A 19,656-nucleotide genomic window follows, 5' to 3' on the forward strand; every position below is an offset into this window, starting at 1 on the left:
AGTGAAGTATCTACATAATCCATTTCTCTCCAAAGCTATAAAAGTAATTGCCCACCCATCTCTGGCGAAGGAGACTATTATCCTTTCTTCACTGTGATTTGGATTTAATTTAGGTATCAGCTATATTTATGAGCCCTCGATTCATTAAGCCATGGAGACAAACAGATGGTGCCTTGTAATCAGGATAAGGGCAAAATGACTTGGAGAGCCTGGAGATCAGTCAACACAAACCTATCTGCAGTGCCATTGAGGATGGCAGTATCTCCCAGAAGAGGCACCTCATTCTCAGGGAATTAGCAGACTGTAAAAATGGCCCTAAATCATTGCTGAGAGATATAGAGTAAGGGGAAGAAGAGAAGCAATCACCATCCAAAGCAGTGGGGGAGAAGGGAGGAGGGTTCTGAAACGGCGACTGTGTAAACGGTGGGTGATCAAGAGAATTAAGAGGCTACAGGAGTCCACAGCCCCCACCTGGATATTGCAGCCCCAGTAGCTGAAATGCAACCTACGTCACTGAACTGAGGAACTGACCTCTGCAGAGAGACAACAGTGAGTCATTCAGCCAGTATCTACTGGAGGCTTATGTTCAGGACACCACTAGGTTAGCATTGTGGGCGGTACAAAGATACACGTAACAGAGGCTCTCCTGCCAGGGTGCTTGTAACCCAATGTTCACATGTGACCACAGTACTCAACATCATATCGAGTGCCAGGAAGCAGCTAGGGAGCCACGCAGAAAATTATGTTTATCCCTCCTGGTGGAAAGAGTTGTTTGCCTGGGATAAACAGAAAGCTTTTGCTTCCAGTGATTAATTCCGTTTTTGTATAACCTATTAACATACCTGTGCAAATACAGATCATAAAAATAAGTCAACCTTTTTAGTTATATAGATTATATAAGATTGTAAGTTTTCTAACTTAAAAAATCAAGATATAAAACCGAATATTGTCTACTGAAGGGCATATTTAACAACAAACTATATGGAATGTAAAATTATATAAATTTTTTGAAATGTTTATTTATTTATTTTGAGAGAGAGAGTGCAAGCACAAGCAAGCAGGGGAGAAGCTGAAGAATCACAGCATCTGAAGCAGGCTGCCCCTCCCCCACTCACACTCCAGAGCCTGGAGCCTGCTTTGGATTCTGTCTCTCTGCCCCTCCCCCCTCTAAAAAATAAATATACATTAAAAAAATTTTTTTTTAAGTTTTCCTGTATAAATAATCCTCTTAACATCACTGCATACAGGAGTCAGGCAAATCTGGGCCAGTTTGGTCACAGCAGAATACCATGAGAGCAAAGGCAGAGTGCCATCCCTTAGATCTTCCCAGAGCGTCATAGGACTGGCCCCTCGTCGTTCAGTCCTCTGCTCAGATGTCATGGGCTGGATGTGGAGAAAGGAGGAAGTTGTGTCAGGGATTTACCCAGGTTTCATATTTGGTTAATGGGATGGATAGCCGTTCCACCAGCCAAGTCAGGGAATTTAGGAGAAAGTGCAGGCTTATTGGGAGGGGAGTGTCCGCAGCAGGGGGAAGGAGGGGAAAGAGATGATTAATCCAGCTCACTTATGGACATGTTGTAGAATCTGTGGGATACTGAGGTAGAGATGTCCAACACACAACTGAGTGTAGGGTTCTACAGCTCAGGTAAGAAGTATGGCAGAGAAGAGAGCATCAGTATACAGATGACAGTAAAAAACCATGAGGGTACATGAGATGATCCCAAGAGGAAAAAAGAGAGTAGATGTCCTTCACTATTGTAGTCTCAGTAGTGTGACAGTAACAGAGACCTGTGGGTTGAGCGAAGAGTGATATGGAAATAACACACATATTTTTTTCCTCCTAAACCTGGGAGAGAGAAAATAGAAAAATAACTACAGGAAGGATGAAGGAGCTAGGAAGGGACTTTTTCTAGAAGTAGAAGAGTCTTGGGTAGGAGAAGCCCATAACAAGAGAGAGCAAACACAATTACAGATGAGAGAGCAAACAATTGATAGCGGACATGGCAAGAAATGATGGAATCCAGTACAGGAATTGGTGTTCAGTGGGAGGAAGGCACTCAAGACCAGAAGAAATGACTGAGGTGGATGCAGGTAAGTCCAGATGTGGGAGCAAAGGAAGAGGTAAGAGAAGTTCTCAGTGCTCTCAGTGAAAAGGGTTAGTGGGGATATCAGGGGAATGGAAGGTGAGGCTGAGCAAAGATAAATGAAAAGTGTGACTTAATGGCACAGTTCAGGACATTTAGAGGTCTAGAGAAGAAAAGTGATTTAAGGTTGCATTGCTGGCTAGTGCTTAGGAATATGGCAGCAAGAGGAAGGGGACTGCATTCGAGAGGGGAACTAACATGTACGGAGTGTCTGATATATCCTAAGCACTGTTCTTGGTAAATAGGGTTATTTAGATCTATATAGGGTTATTTAGATCATACAATGCATCTAAGGAACTTACTAATATCCCCATTTTGTTGATGAAACGTTGAGGTTCCAACAGGCTAAATGACTTGTTTGAGGTCAGAATGGTAATAAGCATTCAAGGCAGCATTCAAATCCATGTCTCTCAACTACATGCATGTAGCAGTCCTGGGGACACAGGCCAGTCCCCTTTCCACTCCACCACATTTTCCCCCCTTGGTACTTCTTAAGAAGAATGTTGCTGCCCAAAATAAAATAAAATAAAATAAAATAAAATAAAATAAAATAAAATAAAATAAAATAAAAGGGGGGGGTGCCTGGGTGGCTCAGTTGGTCAAGCGTCCGACTTCGGCTCAGGTCATGATCTCATGGTCCGTGAGTTCGAGCCCCGCATTAGGCTCTGTGCTGACAGCTCAGAGCCTAGAGCCTGTTTCAGATTCTATGTCTCCCTCTTTCTCTCTCCTCCCCCTCTCCTGCTCTGTCTCTCTCTTCTCAAAAATAAACGTTAAAAAAAAAAATTAAAAGAAGAATGTTGCTGCCCAGAACAACAATAATACCTAGTACATTGGTGGAAAAATTAATTCAAGACTAAAATGTTTCAAGTATAATATTTTTGTTCACTACAGAAAATATCACTATCTAAACACACAAATCCTACTGCCATACTCGTTACTAATAGAAAAATATTTTACATAGTTGAGTGAAACCAATGATATAAAAGTAGGAGACACTGACTTCCCCCCATGTGGAGAGTTTTGAGATTGCATTTTAGAACTATTCTTCCTAAAAGGCAGAGTGATGGACTAGGTATCTCAGACTTAATGTTCTGGCATATATAATTTGTGAAAAAGAGAAACTATCATACCTGAGCAGAACATGGTGGCCTGATACGATTAGCAGCTGCTCCTTCTGGGGGAAAAAATAACATTTCTTATAAAACACTTGATAGACTTAAATAAGCAGTCCAGGAAGGGGCCCAATTACCTTTTGCCACAGAATCTTGGTTTATTTAAAAGTTCCTACCTACTTTCAGGGGCGCCTGGGTGGCGCAGTCGGTTAAGCGTCTGACTTCAGCCAGGTCACGATCTCGCGGTCCGTGAGTTCGAGCCCCGCGTCGGGCTCTGGGCTGATGGCTCAGAGCCTGGAGCCTGTTTCCGATTCTGTGTCTCCCTCTCTCTCTGCCCCTCCCCCGTTCATGCTCTGTCTCTCTCTGTCCCAAAAATAAATAAACGTTGAAAAAAAAAATTAAAAAAAAATAAATAAATAAAAGTTCCTACCTACTTTTAAACAAAACTTTTGGGGCACTGGGTTGCTCAGTCAGTTAAGCCTCTGACTTTAGCTCAGGCCATGATCTCATGGTTCCTGGGTTCAAGCCCTGCATCGGGCTCCATGCTGACAGCATAGAGCTGGCTTGGGATCCTCTCTCTGACTCTCCCCCACTCTCTATCAAAATAAATAAATAAATAAACTTTAAAACGTTATTAATGTGCCTGGGAAGTTTACTTTCGTTTAAAACAAACACCTTAAGTACTATTCCATGAATCTACAAAATGCAAGATGTACAGAGCTGTGACATATTGAGTAGCCCTGCAGGATAGTCCTCTAACATGGATTTTAAGATGGTCTGGGTCCCTGACGATTCTGCCTGAAGAACTGCTTTGTAAGAACTATTGTTGCTTCAAAATAGTGGTTCTTGTCAAGGAGGTAGAGGGATGAGGCCACTGCATGTAGCAGCCTTCCCTATCCTTAAGACCACAGGTACGGCTTCAATACAAATAATGAGCTAAACACTGAATGGGTTTTAACTTTCTGATATTCCCTTTCTAACAGTTCTACTACACTATCATCTACCTCAAATATATTCTAACTATTCTGGTCAACATCCTACTCCCAAACCTTCAAGGGCCACCTGATAGAATACTGTGCAACTTCTTTAATTAGCATTTAAAGTCCTTCCCAATGTAGCTTAAGCCTACTTCCCATTATTCTGACTCTCCTTTAGTCACAAATTTTGCCATTTCCCCATTCACTGTCCATGCTAGAGCTACAATCCCATAGTTTACTGCTATTGCTCTGCCCACTGTTTTCTCTTTCTGAAATAGTCTCCCAATTTATTTACAAGCTAGTCATTCTTCAAAGCTTAATCACTGAAACCCCAGTCCCAAGAAGCCTTCTCTGAAACTGCTCGCTCACTGTATCTACCTGAGGCTGTGTTGAAACCACCTATCATAGACTGTTTTTAGTGTTTTTCTGTATCTTTTCATTCTACCTAATCAGACTGTAAATCATCTCAGGAAAAGGACTAAGTCTTTAACTTCTAAATCCAGTACAATACCCAACAAAATATACACACCAAGAAATATAATTGCTGAAGGTGACTTTGAACTCTGGTTTTAAAATTTCTGTAGCTATTAACAATTTTCTCAAAATTTTAGAAAAAATTCCATGAAGATCACAAAGTAGTTTTAAGAATATAAAAAAGAGTAATGTAGCTTTAAACTGGGCCTCAGCTTAAATAGACATGAGTTTAGAAGCGCATTTCTCTTACAGTAGATACGATCGTGTGTAAACCTCTATTAAGAACATAAGAAGTTACAAAGGCTCTCCAAAGAGCAGAAATTAGCAAATTAGGCAGACACTTCTTGTGCTGTCTTTCCTTCTATAAATCACAAGTAGGTTAGTTTAATGCATGAGAACCCAAATAATTTTTTAAAGTCTTCTGCATCAATTATACTTCTAAATGACAGAGTAAGGAGAATAATACATGATGTACATTTGCTATCAATTAGGTCTGCATGATGAAAGATGTAACGGTTTGTCAGCTGTCACTGCTGTTTTCTTGTAACACAACACGGAAAAAAGTATAACGGAATAACCTCCATTAAAAAATCTTCTGCATTGATTATTTCAGATATTTATCATTATCGTTTACTAAGATCTGGCTTCTATATACCAATCAGAAAGAGATAATTTCTCAGACAACTAGGGCAGGGTCTGCCTCTTTCCACGCAACGCACAGCACAGGAAACTTTTAAAGTAAGAGTGCACACTTCTCATGCCAGGCGCTGTACTAACACTCTACCTACATTTTCCTCATTAACCGCACCACAGTTACCCCCATTTTACAGATGAAGAAAGTGAAGTTTTGAGAAGTAAAACCCAAGGTCAAGACTACTTTGTGGCTAGCCTGAGGCTGGCACTCAAGTCTCCCAGATCCCAAATCTCATTCTCTGGAAACGTGCAAAGGAAGCTAACATTCCTTTGATTTGTACAAATCCCCTCCAGGAATGAATACGCTCAGCTCCCTGCTGCTATTAGCCTTTGTAATTCCAGAATCACGGGGCTTAATGACTTCGGGTTTACCTTCATAGTCAAGTCTCTCAGGCTCTTTTGTCATTTTAATTATCCTAAATAAGTCTCTGGTTATCCCCCTTATTTTTGAAGCCCTACAATTACTGCGTCACTTATGTCTTCACTTAACATCACTGGGCTCCTACTGAGCTGAGCTCAAAGACTGTTCCAGGAAATATGGGCGTGAACCAGACCAAGTATGTGCCTTCAAGTAGCTGAAAGCCATACCATAATAAAACCAAGGTATGAGGTTTTTAATTCAACATATAAAACACGAATGTTTCCTACGTGTGTCTTAACTCAATCATGAGACAAAAAGAGTTTCAGAATCCGGAGCTCACGGCACTTGGTTCCTACCTGTGTGATACACAACATGGGCAACCTGTCTCACTTCACGGCAACATTAAGAGATTCTAATTTAGTCACGGATATATTCCCTACGGCACAGTTGACGCTTTGCATCAGCTCGCCAGATACTGGTTATCTATCATACGAACAAACTAGAGGCTCCTCCCTGGAAGTTCACTGTCACCTCAAGACACTGCCTTCCTCAGAGAAACCTCCCCTGTTCTGGGTCAGACCACCGCTCTAGTGACCCCATGCTTGCAACTAATGGCTGCCCCCACCAGAGTGCAAGCCCCAAGAAAGGCTCCACAGCACGTGTCCGTGGCAGCAGATAACCACCAGACGAGCGGAAAGGATCGAGCGCTCCGTCGCCCCGCCGCCGTCGGCGCCCGTGAAAGCCGGAACGTCCTCCCCCGAGCCTCCCAAGAACTGGCTGCGACCGAAACCCCTCATGCCCGTCCCCGACAGGCCCGCGCCCGGGATACAGCCTTCGCGGAGTTAGCCGCCGCCGCACGAGGGAAAAAACGCGAGAGAAATCTGAGGTCCCGCCAGCCTAAGAGCCAGGGACGCTGGAGTCCTCGCGTGAACTTCGCACGGCGAAGTCTCACCCCTGACGTTATCCCTACGCGAGAGCCGGGGACCCTGAGCCACAGCCGGAGCGCGTCACCCCCAGCCAATCCGAGACCTGCCCCACCCACCGCGCACACGCACGCCCCTACCGGGACCCTCGCTTGCCGGCCGCTGGTTTCTGATTGGCTAGGATCAGGTGTGGGCGGGACAAAGAGAAGCCGGCTTTACAGCGGGCGTGGGCGAGACCCTGAAACCGGTAGGAGCTTGACAACCGTCTGGAGTTTAAGAGTTCCAGTCATTGCAGGCAAGTGAAGCTTGAGGGAGTCTTGGGAGCGGAGGACTGCCGACCGTGGGGAGGGAAGAAGTGGTGCAGCGCTTGGCTGGGCCGAGAGCGCCTTGGGAGTGTTGGGGGCCGCGGGGCTGGGAGGAAGGGGCGATGCCCAGGTTGAACGGGACGAGGTGTAATTGGAGGGTCTCAGGCCCGACCTCGTGGTTCAGGGAAAGTTGGGGGTCCCGAGACAAAGCCTGACGGCCTCTCTGGTGAGGGGATACGGAGCCAACGAGAGGATGAAACCAAAGCTTGTGGAGTGAATCGTGGCCGAGAGGGAAGACTCGGGGAGAGGCAGTAGTGAGAGACCTATGGAAGGGCCTGGGGCCGACCTCAGGGAGCCGGTAGCTGGAGCAGGGAGCCTTGTGGACAGTGGGCCCGCGAGGTGGTGAGGAGGAACTGGGAGGGCGAGCGCTCCGGCCCGCAGAGTCCCGACAAGGTCACGGGAAGAGACAGGGGAGGAGGTTTTAAAGGTTGTGAGCGTAAAACCACACGACCTTACCCTTCTTTACGACCCCGTGTTTCCTCCCACCGTTGGCGATCCTCTCTTACCCTAGGGAGGTAAGAAGCCCTCAGGCCCTGTATAAACATCTGTGAAGGAATTTAAATTTCTTCCTGAAAGTTAAGCCTGCCGGTTAGAGATTAGAAAACACAGCGCGGGTTTAGAATTGGGAGCCGCTGAAATGATTCGGCGGTGTTAGTCTCCTTTCTCTTGTTAGTACCGGTGTGGGCAGCCGCTGTTTCCCTGTATGGGGTAATCCCCACCGCAGGAATCTGTGCTTCGGGAAGTACCCAGGCACTTTCGAGTATGACCGGTTTAGATTGAAAAGTTCAGACAGATTGAAGTGGTACCAGGCCCTAGCAGGACAAACATGTTTGAGTCTTGTATACAAGGGAATCTCTTACTTCCTTGTGCCCCAGAATCACTTGAAGAGGGCTTCTTAAAATACAGATTCCTTGGGCCCTGCCCCTGACTCAATAACTCAGAATCTCCAGGGTGGGACCTTTGCAGCCATTTTAAACGAGCTGACCCCTGACCGATGAAAAATCAAAATTTGAAGCCCTTGTTAATAGTTCCTGTGACCAAATGACGGGCTGTGAAGATCCTTCAGTCTGTTACATCATCTCCCTGATGTCTTTTCTAGGTTCCCATGCATTTGGAAAGGTCTTTGGTAGTATCTTAGTAAGTTTAGACAGTAGTGTTTTCGAACTGACTTTGACTATCTGGTCATCAAGGGCTCTTTTTGTACCTGTTCAGCTTTTTTGACAGATCTGGGTTCATTGCTATGGGCAGATGAGAAAATTAAAATAAAGGAAAATCTAGAAGTGGTGCTAGTGAAAAAAAAAATCTATTCAAAGCACAGTTCAAATTGTTGGAAGAGTCAAGTCACTGGGGAAGGAAGTTCCATTTAATTTTATGCATGACTTGCATATTTTTACAATTCAAAGAAAGAAATGCAAGCTTTTGTTAGGGAATGGATTTTAATATTTTTCAGATTAACTATATTACCAGCATCATAAGATTGATGCTTTGGCAATATATTGTCAATCAGAAGAACTCTGGACTGTGTATCAGGAGATCTGGGATCTAATTTTACCCTGCCAGAGATGTATTCTTGGTGTTGAGCAGTTCATATAACCCTTCATAACCCTTCTTCCGTGTGTAAAGCTAGGCTTTTGGCATGGATTAATCATCTCGGTGGTTATTCTCAAATTATTTCACCCATAGTTATTGATCCTGATACTTTAAAAGTTAGCCATTTTCAATTTATGTGCTGTAAATCATAAATATTTGGGAAACTTTCAGATGAAAATTAGGAAGAGAATTATCAAAATCTTACATGCAAGGAGTGTTATGAATATGTAGTATATTAGAATGTATAAGATGATCTAAAAATGTAATATGAAGTATAGTACAATAAATCTGGTATAAGTGTTGAGTTTTTAATATTCCTCTTTATTTTATCCTCAGATGTGCACACAAGGTGTTCTTGATCAGAGACAGGTTATTATTAGTCACTTAAAGCAAATAGTGACCAAATTATTCCCCCATACCCGTATTCTTACCCTAGGGATTACTTTCTGAAAACCAGATCAAATGTCCTACCCGTCTGTGACCTTCCATCATAGGTGAGGAATGGAGATCAATGGATTTTCTTCTTTTATGTACAGGAGAGAGACTGCCATCCCCTCTCTCCTGAAAGAGGGAGACAAAAAACTTTTGCTCCATTGACCTGTTGAACAATTATAGTGATCCAGATGTGAGAGATTAGAGGAAAGATTACTGACTTTCTTGCTTTTAGAGATAATTCCCAAATGACTTCTTAGTTTAGGAATAAATAAGGCAAACGGAAAAAAATGAATGTATCTGCAAAAGAAGATGCTAGTTTTTAAAAGTGGATTGTGTTATAGAATAGTTTTATAGAATAGGTTCCTGTGGTTGCAAGGAACCAAGCCCCACTCAGGTTATCATTTCTTTAATATAAGAATTAAATAAGCACCTGGGTACATACAGTTTGGCATTTTTCTTACTGACCAATTAAACTCTACAAATGTGTATAATTGTTATTGCTTTCACTAAATATTCCTAAATAAAATATACCCGAGAATAACTTTAATTGTTGTAGTATATTATTTTTAAATTTATTCAACAAATATTTTGTGGTATGCTTACTATGTGCAAGTGTGTGAGGCAGTGAAGATAGATATAAGCAGGGCAGATTAGCCTCCTGACTTCAAGGATTCTAGCAAGAGAAACAGATACTTATAAGAAAGTTTTTATAGAGAAAGCATGAGGTCCTATAGGACTGCATAACCGAAGCAATTATCATAAACTCGGAAAGTCGAAGACTTCCAGTGGCCATCAGTTAAGATAAGAACCTGAGGGGAGCCTAGGTGGCTCGGTTGAGCATCTGATTCTTGATTTCAGCTCAGGTTGTGATCTCATGTTTTGTGGAACTGAGCCCCCACATCGGCTCTGCATTGACAGCATGGAGCCTGCTTGGGATTCTCTCTCTGTCCCTCCTGGCTCATTCTTTCTCTCTCTCAAAATAAATAAACTTTTTTTTTTAAAGATTAGAACTCGAGAAATGGGAGGAGTTAGCTAGGAAAAATATCTGAAGGAGATGGAAAGGAAGGAAAAGTGTTAGGCAGAGAAATCAGCTTGTGCAGAGACACTGAGGTATAGAGAACATCTTTAAGAAATTTAATATGGTTATAATGTGGGATTCTGTTGGCAAGAAAGGTGGAAGGAGGATCTGTGATGAGCTGTTAGGCCTTTCAGAAGCTTATAGTTAGTTTTGAAAGCAACAAATAAGCGTATACTGGACTAAAATATAATGTTTAATCTCTCCATCTAGTCCATTTATGTAGTTTCTTGAAGGCCAGTCTCAAATATTTCTCTGAAAGTTCCCAAACCTACTTTATTTAAAAGATACCACACTCTAAATTCATTTCTCATTGTCTCTGTTATGCTCTTGGCAAGTAATCATGCTCTTTCGTGTCCCTTAAAAAAAAAAAAAATCTAATTTTTAACCATTAATTATTTCAGTGTTTGTTTTAACTCTTCACATATACAGTGAGCGTCCTGAACTTAGAGCTTGTTGAACCTTGTATATAATAAAAGCTCAGTAAGTAGGGATTTATTCAATTAGTAGGTGATGGAGTACAAAAAAAGAAGAGAAAGTCTAGCTCTAATCTGAGTTTCCTCCTATTTAGCAGTGTGATGCTGCACAACTCTAGATTAAGGTTTTCTTCTCTGTCAGATGACAGAATTGGACTCTTCCCAATGGGGATGAGGGTTTAGAAAGATGATTTCACTTTTCAAACTAAGCACTACGCCCCCCTCTAGAGTTGGATTTTCTTTGAGGGTCTTACCTACTCTTTACATCCCCTGGAATAGCAAAGTGTTGAGTGAGAGTTATTATTGAAGGGAGTATGGTGCACTTGAAAAACCCAGAAATGAAGGTGAGATGTTATATGGGTAGTGGGATGGGCAGTTGACTTTTGACTTTACTGTAAATGACACTAATCAGAGACTTGTATACTATGTTTGACTCCCTTATTTTATCTTGGGTAAAGTTTACAGGCAATTTAAATCAGTTCAGTGAAGAAGGAAGTATATATATACTGTGACTAAGGTGAAACTGAATTTGTTACTTTCTCATTGTGATGAAACGCCTATTAAATAGCTTCCTGTGTGGGGCGCCTGGGTGGCGCAGTTGGTTAAGTGTCCGACTTCAGCCAGGTCACGATCTCGCGGTCCGGGAGTTCGAGCCCCGCGTCAGGCTCTGGGCTGATGGCTCAGAGCCTGGAGCCTGTTTCCGATTCTGTGTCTCCCTCTCTCTCTGCCCCTCCCCCGTTCATTCTCTGTCTCTCTCTGTCCCCCAAAAAATAAATAAACGTTGAAAAAAAAATTAAAAATAAATAAATAGCTTCCTGTGTAAAGGGATATGACTGAAAAAGGGAGAATGGAGTCTTTGGTCTCTGTGGTAATGGAAGTGAATCTTTTTTTTCCTGCTCCCCCTCCCCTATCCATATAATGATCAGGTTAATATCTTGCCTTTTTTGGTACCACTTACAGGGGTAATATAAAAGAAGGTAGAAATTTTTAAGAGGGAGGCCCAGGAAATGTAAGGTATGGAAAGGGAAGTAGAACTGAAGCTTAGGAGATATTCATTCATTAAGAAGATGAATTGAGGGGGTCCTGGGTGGCTCAGTCCATTAGTCATCAGATTCTTGGTTTCAGCTCAGGTTATGATCTCACAGTTTGTGAGTTCGAGCCCTGCATCGGGCCCTGCACTGACAACATGGAGCCTGCTTGGGATTCTCTCTCCTTCAGTCTCTGCCCCTCCTGGCTCACTCTCTCTCTCAAAATAAATAAACATTAAAAAAAAGATGAATTAAGAACAGCCCTGGGGGCCATTCAGTTTTTGGCCACTGCAGTTATTCATTTGCTGCAGTGATGGTAGAAATGATAACCCTAAGTAGAAAACTAAAAGGCTATATTATGTTCAATTGAACATAAATTATGCTTAAAAAGAGGCATTTCTAGCAGTTGTATTTAAAATAAAAGCTTTGTCCTAAAAGAAACCAAAAAACAAAAACAAAAAATAAAAGCTTTGTCCTTAATAATGAGCTAAAGTAGAAATTTTGGTTATTCAGACTGTCATTTTTTCCCAAAACAGCCACCATCAATAATAGAGATTACTGTAATAGGTTGGAAACTATTCAGAGGTGAGAACTGAACCAGGTAGCATGTTGGAGTCAGTAAGTCAGTCTCAGTTGAAAGCAGTGAAAATTACACTTAGAAGTGCTTAGTACGATATTCAACATGTTTTGAAGAGGCAGTAAGGACTATTGGTTTGGTTTGAGTGAAGTTGTTAAGTTGAAGTTGATTAAGGGTGAAAATAGCCAAAAAATTAATAGCTACTATTTTAATTGACAAAAGTTATTTCAGTTAGAAAAAAGTTGTCACTGTTATCAGTGACGTGGTGCTAAAAAGGAATTGGTTGTGTTGGATAAACATCAAAACAGTAGGTGGGAATAACTACAGCCCTCCCTAAAGGTAGCTATGGGTTAAAAATACAGTTAGTTTCTAAAAAATCCTTCTTAAACTTCATGTGGATACACGCTAGGTTTTTATGTGGAAACTAAGTATTTTAAGTACATCCAGCCATTCAGTGTTCTAGATCGTTTTGATTGCAGAACCTCTGGAAACTCTCTTTCAGATTCTTCAGTCACTATGTCAACCGGCACAGATGTTTCTCTTTCTTCATATGATGAAGATCAGGGATCTAAACTTATCCGAAAAGCTAGGGAGGCACCGTTTGTTCCCATCGGTAAGCTTGTGATGTTCTAATAATCAGTCTGTTGTAAGCTTTAGCGCAGTAGAAATGTGGTCAGTTCATCAAGCATATCCTGAAAGCATTTATTGTCATATATTTTTTTCATATGTTGTTGAAATATGTAAGACTGGCTTGATAGAACTCTCTATAAAAAGTTCTTCTGTGTGTATTCAGACTTCTTTTATTGACTCTTTCTTATTTCAATGACTGTTTTGGGGGACCTGAAGATCACCCTCAGTCCAGTGATTTGCTAGAAAGACTCACAAGACTCAAAAAAACCTCTTATACTCACAGTTATGATTTATTACAGTCTCTGCTATATTAACTGATTCCCTTCAGGAAGGGAAATAGGACTGAAAGTAAAAGTTCCCTTGACACTCTTAAAGCATCTACTGGCTCCACAGCCCACATTTTGAAGATGATCTTAACTTTCTGAATCTGCTACTATTTTGCTGCCAATTAAGGAGTTTTGGTTTTGAGGGGGGAAAATTAAAAACTCAATTTGTATGTTAATGATCTCATAAAGCATCCTTATAAAAATAGTCAAAAGTACATTGATTGACAGTAAAGTCATTTTGGTTCCCTGCCCCCTTGGATGACATGCTTGTGACGATTGGTTTTACAGGAATGGCAGGGTTTGCAGCAATCGTTGCGTATGGACTATATAAATTGAAGAGCAGGGGAAACACTAAAATGTCTGTTCATCTGATCCACATGCGCGTGGCAGCCCAAGGCTTTGTTGTGGGAGCAATGACTCTTGGTAGGTTCCAACAGGAAATTTTCAAGTTTGTAATTCCCATTAATAGATTTCTTTGTAAATAAAACAAGGCAGCTTGTAGCTGACTTTGAAGTAGTTTGTAAATGTCACTTATATTTATTTTCACATAAAAATTGGATTAATAAAAATAGTTCAAGTAGTGACCTATTTTTACTGTCTGTAATATATCTTACTAATATTTTAAAGAAAGAAAAGGTAATTCTGTGCATCACGGAACTTATAATTTCACTGAGGAGTCTAGATATGTATATAGGTTGGCAGTAAGATCCATTATCTGGGAGAGACATATGATTGTTATTTCACTGAATTTTTGACAGTGGGAAAGATTTTTATTAATATAAGTATTACATTCTTTTATTGGCTTTACTTGATGTTACGTAGCAAGAGTGACTCCTTTTAAAGTTGTAAGATAAACATTGATTGTTCTTTAAAACAAGTATTTCAATAGTCTGAGCTACCTGGGAAACTATATCAAAGAATTTTAGAAGTGTAAATAGTTTAAGAAGGCAGGAGTGTAAGCAGTTTAGGGTCTTGTTCCCCTTGTAAATATTGCATGGTAGCAGGATGCTACTTTTAGCTATTTTATGAACTGTTTTCAATTTTCTTAATGTCACGGGAAAATTTAAATGCTTACCTAGCATTCTTTTTCTTTAGGTATGGGCTATTCCATGTATAAGGAATTCTGGGCAAAACCTAAACCTTAGAAGACGAGCAGCTGTCTTGGTTTTGTTGGTGGTGCTTGCTCCAGACATCTCATGTTGAATTTATATGTTTATGTTGAAAATAAATGGTTTGAATGGGTCAGACAATAACATGGTAATTTGAATATTGTTTTCCTTTCTTGCAGGCTCAATTTGCCTGGTAACCAAATTACTAATGACTAGTTAGCTAGGTCATTCCGGAGAGTCAAATTAGCACAAAAGAAACATGTCACTTTTAAATGTACTTGTTAGTGGTAAAACATGCATCTTCTTAAAGCCTTCTGATGAAATGAGTTGTAAAGAGAACAACTTGGCAATCCTGAAGTCCTCCCAGTTGCTGCAGATTATCACATGCTTTTGATGTTATGTAGGAATCCTGTTTAACTTTTTTCTGCCTGTTTTGCAGACTGGTTGAGTACTTCAGTTTTTAGGGCTGGTTGGCTCTTAGACCCCTTTCAGAGCAGTGCATGGAATATGCTTCCCCACAACTGAACATGTGTGTGTGTGTGTGTTTAAACCAAACCTAAAAAGCTGATAACAGCTGCTTAGAAGTAGTATTTATTTCAGCATCATATGTAAACATGAGAATTACTTAAGTATGGGTCCCAGTTTAGCTTTTTTTATAATTGCAGAATTATATTTATGCTGTTGTATTAGAATAATTTTTAAATGTCATCTTGAAATAGAAATGTGTGTTTTAAGTACTAATTCTAAGGTAAATGAAAAATACTTTTTAAATGTATGAAATTTGTTTATTTTTCTTTGTAAGAATCATAAATGTAACAAATTACCTATAATCGAAGTGATTAGTGATTGATTTATCAGCAAGGTGGTTTGGTCAGACATTATACACAAACTTTGGTATACTTTAGAATGCTTTACTGCACTTGTGGAATTTTCTTGTCTAACCTGAATTTACATTCCATGGTGATAACATGGTAAATGTAGTGTTATTAAAGTAAGTGAACACATCAGTCGTCTTGTATTTCTTTCAGTTTGGAAAAAATAAATCACAAGGATCAAGTTCCAAGAAAAGAGAGAATGTCTTATACCTTTGGTAGGAACTATGGTTAAAAAATATTTACTAAATAGGAATAATGATTAACATTTATTGAACATTTATTATGTGCCACACACTGCTCTAAGTGCTTTTCATGTATAATGTCATTTAGATTTCCTAACAACCCTAAGGGGTAGGAACTATGATTCTTATTTAACAGGAGGAGACTGAGGCATGAACAGTATAAATATCCAACCCAGGGTCCCATAGCTAGAGAGGATTGTTGGTTTGGAACTAGAACCTGGGCAGTTAAGTGGTGGGTGCCAACAGGTTTTAGAAAAGTTGGCCTTTGTGAAATCAATGCTGGAGTGGCAGCAGTTATTGTAAATTAATAAAGTTAGACAAGAGGTTATAGCATGGTCTTGACTCACCACTGACTGTATAACCTGGATCAAATCTTTTTTGAGTTGTCTCAATCTTAGGTATAAAATAAGAAGTTGAACTAGTTAATTTATATAGTTTTATGTAGCTTATAGGTCATTCTATGAGTCTGTGAAAAAGTGCTTTAAAAATAAAAGCTATTACTAGGAACTATTTTCTCAGGTTCCAGTAGACCTTAGATCCTGGTAGGCAATCCTAACAATTGTTTCATGAAGGATAAGCCTTCTGTAGAAAAACACATTTGGAAACAATTTTCAGAAAATCATTGTTCTAATAGATGAGTACATTATTGATTCTGTTAAGCTAAATGCTAACTTGAGAGAAGTTGATCTAGACCAATGCCAGAGGATAGGGCAAATGAGTGAAGTGTGAAATGGTACTGAGCATTATGTAATTGGGTGGGGTTGCTCATCCAAGGAAGAGAGTGATACATTAGCTGGATAAATAGGTTGGCATCAAATAATGGAAGTCCTTAACAGTGGCTAAAATGAATGTGGTATTATGTGTTACTGAATCAGTCCTGGATTCATGGTTCTGCCACCTACTAGCCAAGTAGCCATGGTTTCCTCATCCATAAAATGGGGACAAGATCAGTGGCCTAGGATTTTTGGGAAGGTTAAATGGAGTGGTGACTAGCATAGCACCTGATGCATCGATATTCCATAAATGACTGCTATTACCTTGTTACTATGATAAGCTTGGGAATGCAGCAGGACAGGAGATTCATGGGCCCTGCCCTCAATTTATAGTCTAGCAGGGAAGGCTGCCATTAAGTGATTACAAAAAGCATGATGAATGCTAAGTATAGGTTGCAGCAGTAACATCGAGCTTGGGGGACCTAACCTAGGGTTGGAGTCAGAAAAAGTATCCTTGAGGAATCCATGTTTTACCTAAAAGAGATGGTATGTTGATTTTTCACGGAGATTCCTTGGCTTAATGTTGCAGGTTACTGGAGAGCTGTGAGTGATTGTTTCCGTGTCTCCTCTCGTCTCTTTGAGGGCACGATGACCTAAAGTACCTGGCATTAGTGCCTGGCTTATATAGGTATTCAGTAAATGTTGAACTAATTGGGATAAGTAGGTTTTGTTGGTTTTATTACATTCATGATCCTGCTGTCCCCTGGAGTTATCTATTTCTAATGAGCAACAGTGACATCTGGTGGTAAGAGTTGGAACTTACATCTTCAAGGTACACTGATTCTGTATCATAGAGTCAGGATTTTGGAGTAGGGGATTGGTCATGCTGGGCAAGCCTCTTGCCTCACAGATGAGGAAATGCTACTTGGGGAGTTTCAGGAGCTTGAAATATAGGCTCTATCCCCATGTAAACCTACAGCCCATTGTAACATACCTACTAGGCCAGAACAAAGCTGAATAAACATAAGGTATTTTAAAGTTCTCTTGTGTCAAATAGTAGAACTGTCAGTTATTTATATACTTGATCCTATTTGAAATAAATAATTTGTTTTTAGCAAGACAAAAGTTAGAAAAGTTTTCTCTAAATTCAGCAGTGATATGATAAATGGTTCTGGGTTAGAGATCAGTGTCCAGTTGGTCCCCTCAGAGGAACCCAGGAACAGGTCCTCTCTGTAGTATTCTGAGCTTTTTCTAATGGTGTTTGGTCTTTTTCCTGTCCCCAGTGTAACTCTGAAGTGTCACGGACTAAAATTTTACCATGTGAGGAGGAAATGCCATCGTGCCTTTCAGCTAGAGTGAAGAAAGCTAGAGGCCTTGCATGCCTATCACCTAAACTCAGCCCACACACAGCCATACTCGCGGTCTTCCCCACTGGTGCCCCTTCCTGGCTCACCCATTGCTGTCAGTGACACCCTCCACCTCCCCCTATCACACTCTGGGCTCAAACTCTTAAAAATGTCTTCCCTTCCTCCTGTTCTATCACTGGTTTTTTTTTTTGTTTTTTTTTTCAACGTTTATTTATTTTTGGGACAGAGAGAGACAGAGCATGAACGGGGGAGGGGCAGAGAGAGGGGGAGACACAGAATCGGAAACAGGCTCCAGGCTCCGAGCCATCAGCCCAGAGCCTGACGTGGGGCTCGAACTCACGGACTGCGAGATCGTGACCTGGTTGAAGTCGGACGCTTAACCGACTGCGCCACCCAGGCGCCCCTGTTCTATCACTGTTAAAGCACTCACCAAATCCTGCCAATTTTTCATAAGCAGAGTCTCCCGTCACTCAGATTTGTCCTTTTTCTCCTGTTGTACCACTTTAAACCGAGGCCCTTCAGCTCCTGTTCTGCTACCTCGTCCAGCAGCGCTGAAGCCCTGTGCTCACCACTGCCCCCAACATCTTTGCTCATGCTTTACCTGTTTCCTGAATGTTCCCTTTCTGCAGTCCCAGGCAGTTCAAGTGCACACCATGAAGACCTAACCCAAATTCTATTTTGGTAAACCTTCTCTGAACTCTCTAGGCCACGGTGGACTTCCCTTTCTCTCACATCTTGCCATGACAAGTTGAAAACACAATGCATGCTCCACTATAATAATACTTTTGTGCACTGCTTTGCTGTGTATTAAATGCTTCAATAGTCTTTTCTATTAGTTCTTCACAAAAATGCAGAAGTATGTATTATCCTGACTTTACCAACATAGGAAAGGAAAGCTGTAATTTACCCAAGGCCATACAACTGAAAAGTGGCAGAGCATGACCCAGAACTCAAGAGCCTGGTCACAGGGAGACACTGCATGATGGAAGGGAAGGCAGGTATATAAAGTAATAACTGTTCAATAAATAATTGTTCTTATCTTCATTTCCACTTTCCACCACACACATATACACATTCATTACCCAATTAGGTCTGAGGTCCATTTCCCCCGCCAATATTCCATAGCTGCTTCTTCCTCAGGTTTCTTCATATATGAAAATTCTCAGTATTTGTTTTGGCCTTTATGAGAAGAAAGATGAAGAGATCCCCCCATATAAATGGTCTTTACTGTGAAGGTGGTAAATTAAAAACTAGTAAGTACACAAGGCATTGGGGACCTAAGCAATAGGAAAAAAATGATAATTACTGAGACCAGGTGACTCATTCAAGTGTTTATGAAAGACCATGATATGAGCTAAGAGTGAAATTGAGAAATGTGGGGTAAAATATAAAAATACATTACCAATACATTGTGTTGAAGGCTTGGAGGAGAGCAGGGTAGATCTCATCCATCAGAGAGATCCCTTGGAAGCAAGGACTACTGAATCTTGGCAGAACATTGAGTTTCCTAATAAAATCAGCATATGATGGGTGAGATCACCATACATACAAACACTAAGACTTGAATAGCCAAAATGGTGTTATGCTAAAACAAAAATGTATTAGGGGGAGTCTATGAGAGGCTGGTAGCCAACAAAGGAAGCCCAAATCCATGGTGAGTTGAAGAGACAGCACCTTCCAGCCAGAAGGATCTTGAACCTGGAGAAAATGAACAATTTTTATCTGGGGGGGGGGGGGGGAGGAGGGGGCGGGGAGGAGGCTCCTGATTGTTATGAGTGTTAAAAATATCTCAAGGTAGTTTGCTTCTGGTTGCTTTGAATCCATGCTCACAATATCTTTCTGATGACTCGTTTGGTTTCGTGGGTGTCTGATTCTGGGAAGGGAGGGACCCTGGATATGGGTCACAATTCCCCAACGTAAACTAGTGGCTTAGTGTTCTGGTTTACATGTCAGTCACTTAATACCATGACTGCTGTTAAGTCCAACCCCAAGAGACATTTATGGTATAATGACCAGATCAGATTTTGGATCTGCAAAGCTGAAGTCCATAATTGGAGAGGTCTGAAATGCATAGAGCCTAATGGAGCCTTAGTTTTAAGCTGCAGCAAAGCTTGCTTCCATTTTGAGGCAAAAACAGCTAAATATGTAATAATACACCTGAAGA

At 41.0% G+C, this 19,656-nt stretch overlaps 1 protein-coding gene across 1 annotated transcript; it reads left to right on the forward strand.

The window, feature by feature from the left end:
- The first annotated feature begins 6,854 nt into the window (after positions 1–6,854).
- On the forward strand, positions 6,855–15,302 carry HIGD1A (HIG1 hypoxia inducible domain family member 1A). Its single transcript, XM_043595627.1, has 4 exons — positions 6,855–6,979; positions 12,733–12,843; positions 13,475–13,609; positions 14,282–15,302. Exons 2-4 carry the CDS (start codon positions 12,747–12,749, stop codon positions 14,329–14,331), a joined length of 282 nt encoding a protein of 93 aa, XP_043451562.1. The 5' UTR covers positions 6,855–6,979; positions 12,733–12,746; the 3' UTR covers positions 14,332–15,302.
- The last annotated feature ends 4,354 nt before the right edge of the window (positions 15,303–19,656 follow it).

Source organism: Prionailurus bengalensis, chromosome C2 (assembly GCF_016509475.1).
Source record: "Prionailurus bengalensis isolate Pbe53 chromosome C2, Fcat_Pben_1.1_paternal_pri, whole genome shotgun sequence".
In the NCBI taxonomy this organism is placed as follows: domain Eukaryota; kingdom Metazoa; phylum Chordata; class Mammalia; order Carnivora; family Felidae; genus Prionailurus; species Prionailurus bengalensis.